The sequence below is a fragment of the Prionailurus bengalensis genome, chromosome B2 (genome assembly GCF_016509475.1).
Source record: "Prionailurus bengalensis isolate Pbe53 chromosome B2, Fcat_Pben_1.1_paternal_pri, whole genome shotgun sequence".
NCBI classification, from domain to species: Eukaryota; Metazoa; Chordata; class Mammalia; order Carnivora; family Felidae; genus Prionailurus; species Prionailurus bengalensis.
In genome coordinates, this window is record NC_057349.1 from 132864643 (window position 1) to 132878302 (window position 13660).

Sequence of the window (13660 nt, forward strand, 5' to 3'; positions counted from 1 at the left end):
AGGAAAAGGTGCATAGAAAATAAGAATTTAACTTTTAGTGTGATTATTTTTACTTAAGAACCCTAGGGGGCATGTATTAATAGAATATAGGAAATAGTCTATATACCTGAATATGGCATTGTATAAAGAGAGCTACAGTTTTATTAAATCCCATCATATCTTGGTTTTAGATGTAAATTTTTGTTTTCAGTTAATATTTACTAACAATTTTATTAAATCCCATCATATCTTAGTTTTAGATATAAATTTTTATTTTCAGTTAATATTTATTAACTAGTGAAAAGTAGATTAGCGGCATGTTAAAATGGCTAATTTCTTATTTCAAGTTTATGAAAATAAAAAGCATGTAACAATGTCTGGCACATAGTAAGTTGTATAAGTGTTTGGATTTTTTTGTTTTGTTGTTAGCATACCTTAGTATTAAGAGTATAGACTCGGGAGCCAGATTGCTTATTCAGATCGGTCCTCTGCTGCTTTCTAGTCGTGTGACTTACAAGTTACTTGATTCCTCTGTGCTTCAGTTTCTTATTGTTCATAGGGGAGAAACTATATATTCTTCATAGATTATGAGAATTAAATGAGTTAATATATATGACATGTTTAGTATAATGCCTGACACAGAAAATGTGTGTTTATTTTTATTATCATGGGGAAATTAATAGAAGTTTGCATATTTTGTATTCAAGCCTGTTGTAAAAGATTGATATGTTCATTGGTAATATAACATGCCACAATTGCAAACATGGTTATATTAACTTACACTATTGAAAAATAACACTATAGGTATGAACGATGCCACTAAAAAGATTGGCTCCAAAAGCATTATTCTAAAATGACATGTCTCTGCTTTTCAGATTTGTTTGCTGTCTTGGGCAAAATTGGATGTTCTGCAGATCAACTATCTTTTCTCTTTTTATTTTAAGGGAAAGAAAAAAAAAATACCTGAGCCAGAGTAAAGTGTATTAAATATATTTTGTGTTCTGTATATTGTTGTTTTTGATAGTTCTTTTTTCTAGAAAGAACAGCTACTTATTTCTTCTAGACCTATAATCTCTGAGACTTCTGATTATGAGCAGAAGCTAGCTGATTTGATTGATGTGTAATAAATGTAACTCTGAATCTCAATCTCAGTAAAAAGCCTGAATTGAATATCAGGTCATTGGAATGTTGGTCTATTATATAACTTAGCAATTGCTGTAAAAAGCCCACGCATACCATAGACTCCTTAATGAAATTAATCACAGCTTTGGTCGTCCAGGAGTAGAATGTTATTGTCAACATGACAGTGGAGCTGCAGTAATCCAGCTTCAATTCCTGATTAATGAGGTTAGTGAATTGCTTTAATCTGTCCTACTTATATATGAAATAGGGGCACATCTGGTCTTTCAGATTTCTTGCATGCATTCATATTTAAATATTTGTACAAAAGTGAATTTCTTAAAGATCAGAGCTAATAGTTCACTTTATGGCATCATGGGAAGTTACATAAATAATGTAAGATGTTTCTCAAGACAGTGTTGCAAATAGAATGGAATAAGGTGCTACATTATGTTTTATTTCATGGATATTGAGTGTTATGTAACGTTAAAATCTGTATTAAAAAACTGTTTTTAGAGATTGAGTTTATTATAAACGACAAAATGTACTTCTCTAATAAATTGTTTGAAATATAACCAGGAAACAAAAATCCATTAGAAACTGGTTATTGTCCAAAATTCTTGTTTTGTCACTTACTGGTTCAAGTAATTGATGATGCCTTTCTTTTTGATGGAGTATAAAGTTAGGAAGGAGCTCAGGAAACAAATACTATTTTATCAGCAGTGTAGACAGCATGCTTGCAGGTTTTAAAAAAAGTTTTTGCCATGACATGGAGCTGGAGAGTATAATGCTAAGTGAAATAAGTCAGAGAAAGAGAAATAACATATGATTTCACTCATATATGGAATTTAAGAAACAAATGAGCAAAAGGAATAGAAAGAGACAAATCAAGAAACAGACTCTTAATTATAGAGAACAAAGTGATGGTTATCAGAGGGGAGAAGGGTGTGTAGGGATGGGGGATAGGTGATGGGCATTAAGGAGCGCACTTGTCCTGATGAGCACCAGGTGAGGTATGGGAGTGTTGAATCACTATGTTGTACACCTAAAACTAATATAACACTGTATGTTAACTAACTGGAATTTAAAAAAGAATAATAAAAAGTTAAAAAATTAAAAATATGAGCAACACTGAGAATGATGTTTATTGTATGCAGTGATGGACAGGAAAAGCTGGTCATAAGAAATTACTCCAGAAAAGTCTCTTCTATCTTCAGATGTGGTGATAGTCTGTGGACGTTCTTTTTGCCCTCATGTCCTTAGGTCCCGTGGAATAAATTCTTAAATATACATGAGTGGAAAAAAACAATACTTGATACCTCTAACCTTATGTAAAATGTTTTTATTTATATCAGAATATTAATATGCAGTTGTTTAGGCTTTTCAGGGTCAGAAGTGTAATTTAAAAACTTCAGTGTTCTGTGTAGAATTGTGTAATAGGTATTGTAAAATGTTAAAGTACAAAAGAAATCATAATATAGAAAGTTGTGGAACCCTGTTAGGAGGACTCAAGATTAGTTTCCTGTTTTTAAAACACTTTTGTTATGAAATAATTCTATTAGCAGTTAGTTTCAAAATAAAGAGGTCCTGTGTGTACTCCACCCAGCTTCCCCCAATAGTAACATTATGCATAACAGTAGTAAGATCTCAAACCAGCAAAATAACGTCCATATACTACTATTAGCTAGACTATAGACCTTATTTAGATTTCACCACCAGGTTTCTACATGCACTCGTGTGTGTGTGTGTGTGTGTGTGTGTGGTTCTGTGCAGTTTTATGACACATATAGATTTGTGTAATGACTACCTTGAACAAGATACAGATCAGTTTCATCATCATAAAGAAATTCCCTAAGGCTACCCTTTTATAATTGTGCCCCTTCCTGCTCTCAGTCCCTAATCCCTGGCAACCATTAACCTGTTCTCCATCTTTATACTTGTGTTAAGATTATTTCTTAAGGCTGTACATGAACCAGGGCACCTGGGTGGCTCAGTTTAGTGTCTTAATTTCGGCTCAGGTCATGATCTCACTGTGAGTTTGAGACCTGTGTCAGGCTCTGTGCAGACAGCACGAAGCCTGCTTGAGATTCTCTCTCTCCCTCTCTCTCTCTGCTCCTCCCCTGCTCACTTGCTTTCTCTCTCTCTCAAAAGAAATAAACATTAAAAAAAGAAGCTGTACATGAACCAATGTAAATAACATATTGCAGATTACCTATACACCTAAATTTTAGAAATCTTAAGTAGTTTATGTTGTCATTTGTATTACAGGGTTCTTTTTTAATAGGAATCATCATAGAGTTCTTGGATGTGACTTTTTATTTTACATGCTCGAATGTTACTTTTTGAGTACTTAAAGGTGATGTTACTGTTTTAAAAATGCTTTTCAAAATATGAATATTTAAATGAGGTTAGATATGGAAATCTGATCATTGAGAGTAGGCATTTGCTTTTGTTTTTAGTAAACCATATATATAGGTAAAGGAGCCATCAGAGGAGGTAGTCAAGCTGTTATTGCCATTCTGGCTCTACATCTCTTCTTGAGATTTCAAAACGGTGTGTACATCATGAGAGAGAAGTTGACATGCTGTGAAACTATGGTGGAAATAAGAATGAAGAGTACAGATCTTTGATACTCTGAATCCTTTGAGTTTCACTGCTTCAAAATGATGTATTTTTTATATATTTTTGTTTACCTTTTTTTTTTTTTTTTTTTTTTAGGGAGAGAAAGAGAAAGCGTGAGTGGGAGAGAGGAACAGAGGGAAAGAGAGAGAGAATCCTGAGCAATTCCGTGCCCAGTGTGGTATCTGACACAGGGCTTGATCCTACTACCCTGGGATCATGGTCTGAGCTGAAATCAAGAGTCGGGTACTCACCCAGCTGAGCCACTAGGCATCCCTGCTTCAAAGTGATATTAGATAAGACGATGCTTTCTAGTGAAAGGGAGAGTATGTGGACTTTATTTCTGCTTACTGGTAGTCATGTAGCAGTAGGAATTACACAATAGAGTAGCCTCCATAGAATTGTGAAAGGGGAAAGACCTTGGAGAGATGATTTAATGTAAATTTTGCCTTTAGAGCTATTTTAATCCTCTCTGATAAATGAGAAACTCTTAGGTTAAAAAGGGGGATTTTAAAATTTCTCATAATAACCTAAATGATTAGAACTGCAAATCCTTTTTGAAATTAACATAAATTCTTCATATTACATTTTTTAAAATTTATTCTGTCAGTAGAGATGAAAAGTATCTGACTCTTTTGAGGAAAACATGCGCATGTCTTAATAAATCAGCCTCAGTCCAGAGATTCTTAATCCTGTTCACACATCAGAATCACCTCTGAAGATTTTTATAAATACACAGAGGTCCTTGCTCTGAAAATTCTGGTTTGTCAGGTCACGGGTGAGACTGAGCTTCCTGTGTGATTCTCACCTAGGACCAGAGATTTTCTTCTCCATGCTTAACAGGATTTAATACTATCAGATATTTTAACTTTCTAAATTGGTTGATTGTTCAACCCTTTAAATATTGAAGTTAGAGTGTGCTAAATGCTATCTTTATTTTCTGTATCATTCTAGTAGTAGAATTAGGATCTAGGCATAGTACATTCAGAAGAATTTGTCTTAAGCCAAATAAAATGTGAAGGTTCCTTCATATTGTATTTTTCTTTTACCCAAGGAAGATGTACGGTAGTGGTCAAGCCACCCAAATAGTCTGACCTCTAATTTTATATAGCTAGTTATCAACCTTATTATCCAACTAGATTCTAGTATGCTTGTAGTGTATAAGATACTAAATTATACTTTATTGAAGTTAAAACATTTCTTACACATACATATACATGTAACACACCGTTTTACACCTGCTGTTTAGAATTTGGGTGAGGCAAATATTTCTCTAAACTAAACCTATTGGCAGAAAGTTTTGAAGTCTGGGAAGATTTTTTTGGCAGCTCTTTAGTAGCTTTGGTGTTTGCAAAATATATTCTGTGTAAAATGTATTACATTTTATTTTTAAGGGAGCTCTTGTGAGTGCCTTGGCTGATGACACCTTACATTTATGGAATTTACGTCAAAAGAGACCTGCCATATTACATTCACTTAAATTTTGCAGAGAAAGGTAAGAATTCTTTGTTATCCTATATATAAGATATTTGTTATTCTATTTTGAAATGTTTTTTTTGAATTTTATTCTTTGATTTTATTTTTTTGTGATAGACTTTATGCACAATCTAAAAAATAATTCAAAAACTTCAAAGGATATACAATAAAAAGCAAGTTTCCTTCCTTTCCAGACCCATTTCCCTCTCCAGAGACACCACATAAATTTGTTTTGTGTCCTTCTAGAAATACTTAGTCTGTGCATGTAGGCAAAAATCTCTGTATGTAGCTCCTTTTTTTTTTTTTTTTTTTTTGCATAAAAGGGAAGGCATTATATATTCCTTCTATAATTTGTGTTCACTCAATAATATATCTGACTGTTAACTATTGGACACAGGCCAGCCTTCCTTTGTTATTTTCACAACAGCATGATATTCCATTGTATGGAAGTACCCTAATTTAGTCTTTATCAATGGACATTTATATCCTTTTCTGTCTGCTGTTCATTTCCTCTGCTGTGTTGTGATGTTATGTTACATATATGTCTTCATCCATTTATTCAAGTCTATCGGTAAGGTAAATTCGTAGAAGTATAACAGTTTGGTCACAGGAATCTCGTATATGATTTGCGAGCTTCGTGCTATGATTAGTAAGACCTTGTTTTTTACTTTCTTAATTCCAGTATAATGAACACACAGTGTTATGTTAGTTTTCAGGGTACAATATGGTGATTCAACACTTACGTACATTATTCAGCACTCATCATAAGGGTACTCTTAATCCTCTTTCACTTACTTTACCCATTCCCTCACCCACCTCCCCTCTGGTAACCATCAGTTCTCTATAGTTAAGAGTCTGGTTTTTTGGTCTTTTGTTCATTTGTTTTGTTTCTTAAATTTCACATGTAAGTGAAATCATATGGTATTTGTCTTTCTCTGACTTATTTCACTTAGCATTATACCTTCTAGATCCATCCATGTCGTTGCAAGTGGCAAGATTTCATTCCTTTTTATGGCCCAGTAATATTCTATTGTATATTAGACCTTTTCCACCCTAATTTGATTAAACATTCTCCCATATTTTATTTTTTTTTAATTTGTAAAATTTATTTAGTTTGAGAGGAATAGAGAGAACCCATGTGAGTGGGGGAAAGGGAGAGACAGAATCCCAAGCAGGCTCCATGCTGTCAGTGCAGAGCCAACTTGGGGCTCAATTCCATGAACTGTGAGATCATGACATGAGCGAAAATCAAGAGTTGGATGCTTAACCGACTGAGCCACCCAGAAGCCCCTCCCATATTTTCTTATAATGCTCTTAAAGTTGCATTTTTGTGCTAAATCTTTAATTCATCTAGAACTTACTTCGGCATGAAATAAGAGTAAAAAATATAGCCCCCCCATTGCTTATGAGATATATTTTTCGATGTATATATAAAAATGTGTGTGTGTGTGCGCACTCATAAGCAGGAGCAGATGTGAATATATATGTATATGTGCCAAAGTTAAGAAATCTGGGTCTATGTAGTATCTAAATGCAGTGAGGTTAGTGTCTTTAGGCCCTGTTTTCTGTGAAAGCCAGGCATCAGACTGCCCAGTGCATATCCAAGGATCAGACCATTCCTGCTTTGATAAATGTTGATCTGTTCAGGTTATATAAATAGGTCAATTTGTAAGTCTGGTTTTTGCCCGCGGTGGCCCTCCAAAGTAGGCAAGCTAAAAAGGCTGGTGAGAATATAGCAGTTCAGACTTCTTTAGCCAACACCAAGACCTGTTTACACCGTGTGGTGTTCAGAGACCAGAGTTGGCCAGGATCAGTAGCAAAATTTGCTGTTGGGCTACATCTTGCTTGGGAAGATAGATCATCTTAGTAACTTCGAGTCATGGTTCTGCTTCTTCCAGGAGAGGGACAGAAGTGAAGGAGGAGTTAATGGAAGGAGGGAGGGTGACATAGGGCAGGAAAAGCAAACAGTTAACGTTCAGTTCTTTTCTACCTGCTAGGAATAGGGCCAGCCTCAACTTGCCAGGCAGAATTCCTTAGTCTCCTTGCCACCTGGATCGCAGGGGGAGTCCTACATCAACTTCAGATGCCATCAAGCAGGTGGAGATAGTGATAGACATCTTAGTGCTAGTGCACATCTTGTCAGTCTCATAGCACCTGCTGGAAATGGAAGTATAGGTCTAGCAGAGTTGCTGTCTTCCTGGTATGACTTTACCCCCCCCCCCCGCCCCCACCTCCCCCAGGGCATTCGACAATGTCTATAGACCTGTTTTGTCACAGTTAGAGGAGGGAGGGGTGAGCAGTGCTACTCGCTTTAGTAGATAAAGGCCAGGGATGCTGCCAAATATCTTACAGTGACAAAGCAGTCAGTCCCTCATAACAAAGAGTTTATCTGGTCCAAAATATCAAGAGTGTCATTGTTAGGAAACTGGACTCTAGCACATCACAGTGATTTCATTTGGTCCATGTAGTGTTGTGATCTGCTACCCACTGGAAGGATGCTGATGCTACCAGGATGTAGAATTCCAACAGAAGAATGCCTGTGATACCTCAGTGCCAGTGGCCTGTCCATATTTCTCACCGGGACACAGGAATGTAGCAGTATGTGGTCCAAAATCACAAACATATACTGTAGGTTATTATGGTGTATCTTCATGCAGAAAGGTCTGAAGTTCAACGGGTTGCAGAATAGTCACAGTCTTATGATGGTCGGGTATGAAGTAAGTCTCTTCAATAGTGCTTCCAGGGATGGTCTCCAAGAAATTCTGGTAAAAGTGGGTAAAGAATGGCGAGTTCGTCTATAAGGTGCCTGTAGGCACAATCTTGACAAACAGAAGGCACCTTTGTGTGAAGTACAAAAAAGGAACCTGTCTTCTTGGTGAATGCAGCCTCACAGAGTCCACCACTACCTTCCTGGGTCGGGTGCTATTATGCAGGGCATATTCTGCACAGTTGTATGCGATGGTCCTAAAAGTTACAAATGAAATAAACTGATAGAGTTCCCGGTTTTGAGTTTTGTAATAGTCTTTACCCACCTGACCAGCAGAAATTAGTTGGTCCTGTTCAAAGTTCAACTTCCCCTTGGACTTCATTAGGGCAATACTTGTTCCTTGAATGTCCCCTTAGCATGAGATCCTCTAGGATAGCTAGACTTGTATGGCAGCCATTGGACCTAAAATGTTAAGGAATGGGCTTGATGTCTCATGGATGAAGCTACTTATATTCTCTCAAGGCTGAAGTTCAGATTTCTTCAAGGGGCGGGAAGGAGAGAGGTAGCAATTGGGAGGAGCCTCACTTTCTTCGGTACTTAGCTACAGATGGGGAGAGGAAGGCACAGTAGAGGTTTCCTCCAGCTCTAGGAATATACCCTTGGTGGCAAAACTTAGCTGCCCGTCAGCCTGAGCTCTCTTTCAGGACTGTAATCTGTACCTGGATGGAAACCTTCTGTTAGAGCACCTATCTCTAGGTAGGGGAAGGGACAAAATCTTGCCATGCCCTGCTAGTCCTTCCATCTCCCACATTTGTAGGAATCTATCCTTTTTTTTCTTTTTTTAATTACTTTACATTCGGTAGTTATATCTGTGTCCATCAGGATAGTCTGTCTGGGTTATGCTATAATCTTTATGACTCAAGTCTTAATGACATAATACAATTTATTTTTGCTTATACTATACATCCTCTGTGGGTTTGCTGGAACTCTGTTCCTTTTCATTACCACTATTCCAGAACCTGGCTAAGGAACAGCCGGTCTTTACAACATTGCCAGTCACTATAGGAGGGAGAAAGAGACTGTGGTGACGCGTGTGTTGGCTCTTAAAGTTTCTGCCTGGAAATGACACATCTCTTGCACTCTTATTTCATGGGCTGTGGGAATAAGTATCATGGCCATCTCTCATTTCACTCTCATCACCAACAATTTTAAAAAGCACGAAATCTTGTGAATATTTTTAATGACTACCAGAGTGCTTATTTTTATTCTTGACATGAAAGTACAATAACGAGTCGCCTAGTTGGTTTTCTCCTTATTTCACAGTGGATTTGGCCAACTTAATAGTAAATTACTCCATTTCATTTTTATGCCATTTACGTTTTTACTTTTGAGACTAGGAAAGGTAGAAAACTATGAAAATTTTTATTTAATTTAAATAACTTTTCATTTCATTACATTTGTTAAATAATGTAAACTTTTTATCATAATATTGTTTTATTTTTGTAAGTAAATTTTCTTAATGTAGTAGAAATTTGTGAATATAATGGAAACTATATGTAGTGATTTAAATTATATTTTTTCATAATATGGATTTTTTCAGTTTTGACTTAGAAATTGTGCTAAAATACACGTAAAATTGATTATCGCAACCATTTTTGAGTGTACAGTTCAGTAGTGTTAAGTACACTCACATCTTGTACAACTATGTAATGTGGGTGTTTGGATAGAATTTCACTTTTTTGGTATTGAGGAAAATACCAAAAGAAATACCAAAAGAAAAAGAAATTGAGAGTCTCAAGTCTTAGTTTTAACTATATGAAATTGGGCAGGTTACTTTATTGCTTTGTGTGTTGGTTTAATGATTTGCAGAAATTTTTCCTCTTTGATCCATGTAATTCTTTATCATTTCTTTTCTCTCATATGTTAAAACAACTTCCTCTTATCCCAATTTATTCTATAGGTAATTATAGAATGCCTGTTATGTGCCAGCTTAATGCTAGCTGCTGAGTGTGCTTTGGTAAACAAGACAGACTTGGGCTTTGCCATTAGGATCTTGGTCAAACTTAAGACGAGCTTAGCTTCCCAGATAGGCCTGTTAAAATGACATTTGTTCATAGTAAATAAATATGTATCTCAATTCCCGTAAATGATTTTGAGTTGGGGGATAACATAAACTTATAAATCTCCTCCTTGGTTAGCAACCTACGTATGCTGATTGTCAAGTTTAGTTCTTACCGTACGTGGTTACTTAGCTTCAGATACGATTTTCTCTATCATTGAAAAGCATTGTAGCATATTGGTTAAGAGTTTAGACTTTGGGCCAAACTGCCTATGTAGAATCTTAGTGCATAGCTCAGTCACCTATGAACTGTATGAGTTTTGTGATCTGTAAAATGGATAATTATTGTCTCACAAAAGCCCCAAGGTGCATATTATAAAGTTAATACATACAAAATAAGTAATATGTACAAAGCATTTGGAACAGTGCCTTAGAAATCACCTATATAGTTGTTTTTTTTAAGGTATTGTATTTACTTAAAGTAATAATTTTGTAACTTGAAGTATCTGCATCAGCTGTACCAGAGATTTGACTTATTAGACAGTCTTTATAGAAACAACTAGTTGACATTGGAAAATCATTAGAGCCGATGATACTGGCTCTACATGGCTTTATACATGTAACAGAGAGATTCTTTGGCTTTGGTGGAAAATGAGAATTTGACAAGTAAAATTCTGTCTGGTAGGTTTTTTTTGTTTTAATTAGAGTATGTTCCATTTAGCTTCTCTGTTTGTTTATTTATTTTAAGGAAGTTTAATTGGGAGGAGTTCATGGATTTATAAGCAACTACAACTATCTGTTCTGCTAGTTTTTTATCGCTTTGAACATGACCAGTATTCTCAACCATGTTAGAGCAGTTAAAAATATATGAAACATTTTAAGACTGAAGACTAAATTATAGATCTGGGATTTCCTCTTTAAAACCTTCTATTGTCTAATTATTATATCTCTAATAATTATCTCTAATAATTCTGTGTTGTTCATAAAACACTTGCACATAAATGTTATTTAGTCTCTGGGGTCAAGAAAAATTTCCCCAAGTGAAATTTCAAAGAGTAGAATTTTTCTCCATAAATATGTTAGACACCTGAATAGCTGAGTCTTTAATACTGAAATTAATGTATTTCTTTTAAGATATATTTCTTTTATTCTGACACATTTATATCTATTCGTTTGTTATTAGATACAAGTACTGGTTTAGAGACTAAAAAAAGCATGCATGCATTCTAATGGTTAGCAAAATGCAATATTCCATGGAATACATTAGTAATAAAAAATTTCATCCTAACAATTATCAATGGTGCATCAGTGTCCAAAGTCCTTAAGAAAAGAAAATATTTCAGAGATGGAGTAATTTATTCAGATACTAGGACCTCAGTGGAGGAGTTGATGCCTGTAAGGTACTTCAGGAAGTGACTGCTGCTATAGCATTAGATTTTCTTAGTAGCAAAAAATAAATTATTGTAGAAACAAAAACTGATTTATCCCATTATACTCTTAATTAAAATATTACTTAAATTTGTGCTTTGCATATTCATGAGGCTTATAATTTGCTCAGTATAAACATGAACAGGGTATAGCTGTAAAAGAATATTTGGCTAGCTACCAGCCCTTAAAATATCTGTACAGGTCTTCCAAAGATTTTGAATTAATTCACTGCACATACTGAATAAGAAAAAAAAATAATCATAATATTGCAACAAATTAGAAATCTAGAATTATAGTTTTTGTAGTAATTGTGTCATATTGGCAAAATATTTCTCTTTTAGGTAGCTTAATGAAAAGTGTACAAGCATTAGAAATAAGAGTGATTTTGTGTGATGAAATTGAGGACTAGAACACAGTAATGGAATGGAATGCAGGCTGTTAGGAAGCCTGACAGAGGGTCTGCTATTCTGGACCTAATTCTAATCCAGGAAAGAGAATTGCTTGGAGTTCTGTGGAAGTGATGAGTCATCTCAGGGATTATTAGAGAACCATGTCCTGAGACAAAATTTAAAAAGAAAAAAGGAAACTGTCAGTGTTTATTTAGAGGGAAGATGATTGTGATTTGATGACCTTGAGACTGTAAAAGGAAAGATGGTCAGGAAGTGTTGGATAGCTTCCTAGAAGAAAATTATCCATAACTAAGAAATTCTGGCGAGGAAGTTCGGAGAGACATCCAAAGAGACTGGTCTAGTTACATAAGGGCCTTATGTATTCAGGTATAAAAAGATTGTATGGAAGGAGGGGGACACATAATCAAAGGTGAATATAAGAATAATTTATCTGTCTTAATGGGCAAAATGACCTAAGGCTTGTGAAAAATAATAAAGACAAAATAATGAATGAAAACAGTTTACTTTTTATGTTGAGGGCAAGAAAGCTAGGTAGATTAATGATTGGTACAGTCGGGGCATATATTATTCCTCTAACTGTATTCATGCAATACTGGCTCAGACAAATTATGTCTTAGACTGCTAAAAAGGGTTGGCTCCTGTGCCATTATTGATTGGCCTAGGAGGAATATAGAGTGGGAACAGTGCTTTAAATTTGGAAATGAAAAAAAATACACTTTAGAAGGTGAATGATTTTCAGTTCAGCAAACATTGGGTGCATTCTGTGTGCTAGGTATTGGGATAAGAAAGATGAATAAAATGCTTGAATAGCTTACATCAGAGCCCAGACATATAATAAGTATGACATAATGTGGATAAATGTCATTTTAGAAGTTTATGTTAAAAACCTAGGATAGAATAACTAATTCAGTCTTTCAACTTAAAGATATACTGACTTCTTTTAAGACAGAAGTCAGTCATCAGGACAATGCAGACTAAAACCAACCAGATTATCCCTACACATCCATCAGAAGGGCTAAAACGTTGGCTTGGATGAGACACTATGGGAACTTTGCATATTCTGCTGGAAGTGTTAAGTTTTAGTCACTTCAGAAAAATGTTTTGCAGTATTCACAAATTCCATAACCCAACAGTTCCTGTCCTAAACATATATGTGGGGTAGACAGAATTTTAAAATGGGTCCCAAGATTACTGCTGTGTATATGTGCGTATTTAATAACTAAAAAGACATAGCCGTAGACTGGAAGATATTTAGAGTACACCTATCCATACAACAAAGGACAGTCTAATATAAAAATGTAAAAGAGGTGTAGTTAACAGTTGCCGATGACTATCAGCAGCTTTTGTTTATCATAACATTCGTTATGTAAAACACTCTGGCATTTTCATTCCTCAAGGTAAGATCATTAAAAACAGAACTTTAAGCAATCCCCCATGTAATAGGGAGTTTTTTCAGATGTTGTTGTTGGTTCTGTAGTTGATACATACTGTTTTCCTATTTGATGTTCATTGTTTTACTTACTGATACTCAGTTGATACTCAGTTTTTTCCATAGCCGTTGATGATGTTAAGGTGTCATTTTACAGGAAAGGTTAATATCATTTATTTGGACATCTTTCCAAAAGTTTTATAAAAACTGAAATGTAAGAAATAAAACAGTAAATCAATACAAATATAAAATGACCTTCAAAAACCTCTGAAGCTTATTTTTTGAAAAACATTTGTTACATTGTACTGCTGGGATATAGATATGATGATTTTTCTAAAGTGGCCATGACAGTTTATCCAGAAAGATAAGAGACTGCAAATAGAAAGGAAATCCTTTGAACAGATTTATAAATTGCTTTCAGCTGACCCTGCTGT

At 35.1% G+C, this 13660-nt stretch overlaps 1 protein-coding gene across 4 annotated transcripts in view; it reads left to right on the plus strand.

The window, feature by feature from the left end:
* The window catches only part of STXBP5 (syntaxin binding protein 5), a 173560-nt gene that overhangs the window by 26385 nt on the left and 133515 nt on the right, over positions 1-13660 (plus strand). For all 4 annotated transcript variants that reach the window (XM_043592558.1, XM_043592556.1, XM_043592557.1 and 1 more), the window contains exons 3-4: positions 1245-1326; positions 5112-5212. In XM_043592558.1, coding sequence (XP_043448493.1) covers positions 1245-1326; positions 5112-5212 — 183 coding nt within the window. The remainder of the gene's footprint in view (positions 1-1244; positions 1327-5111; positions 5213-13660) is intronic.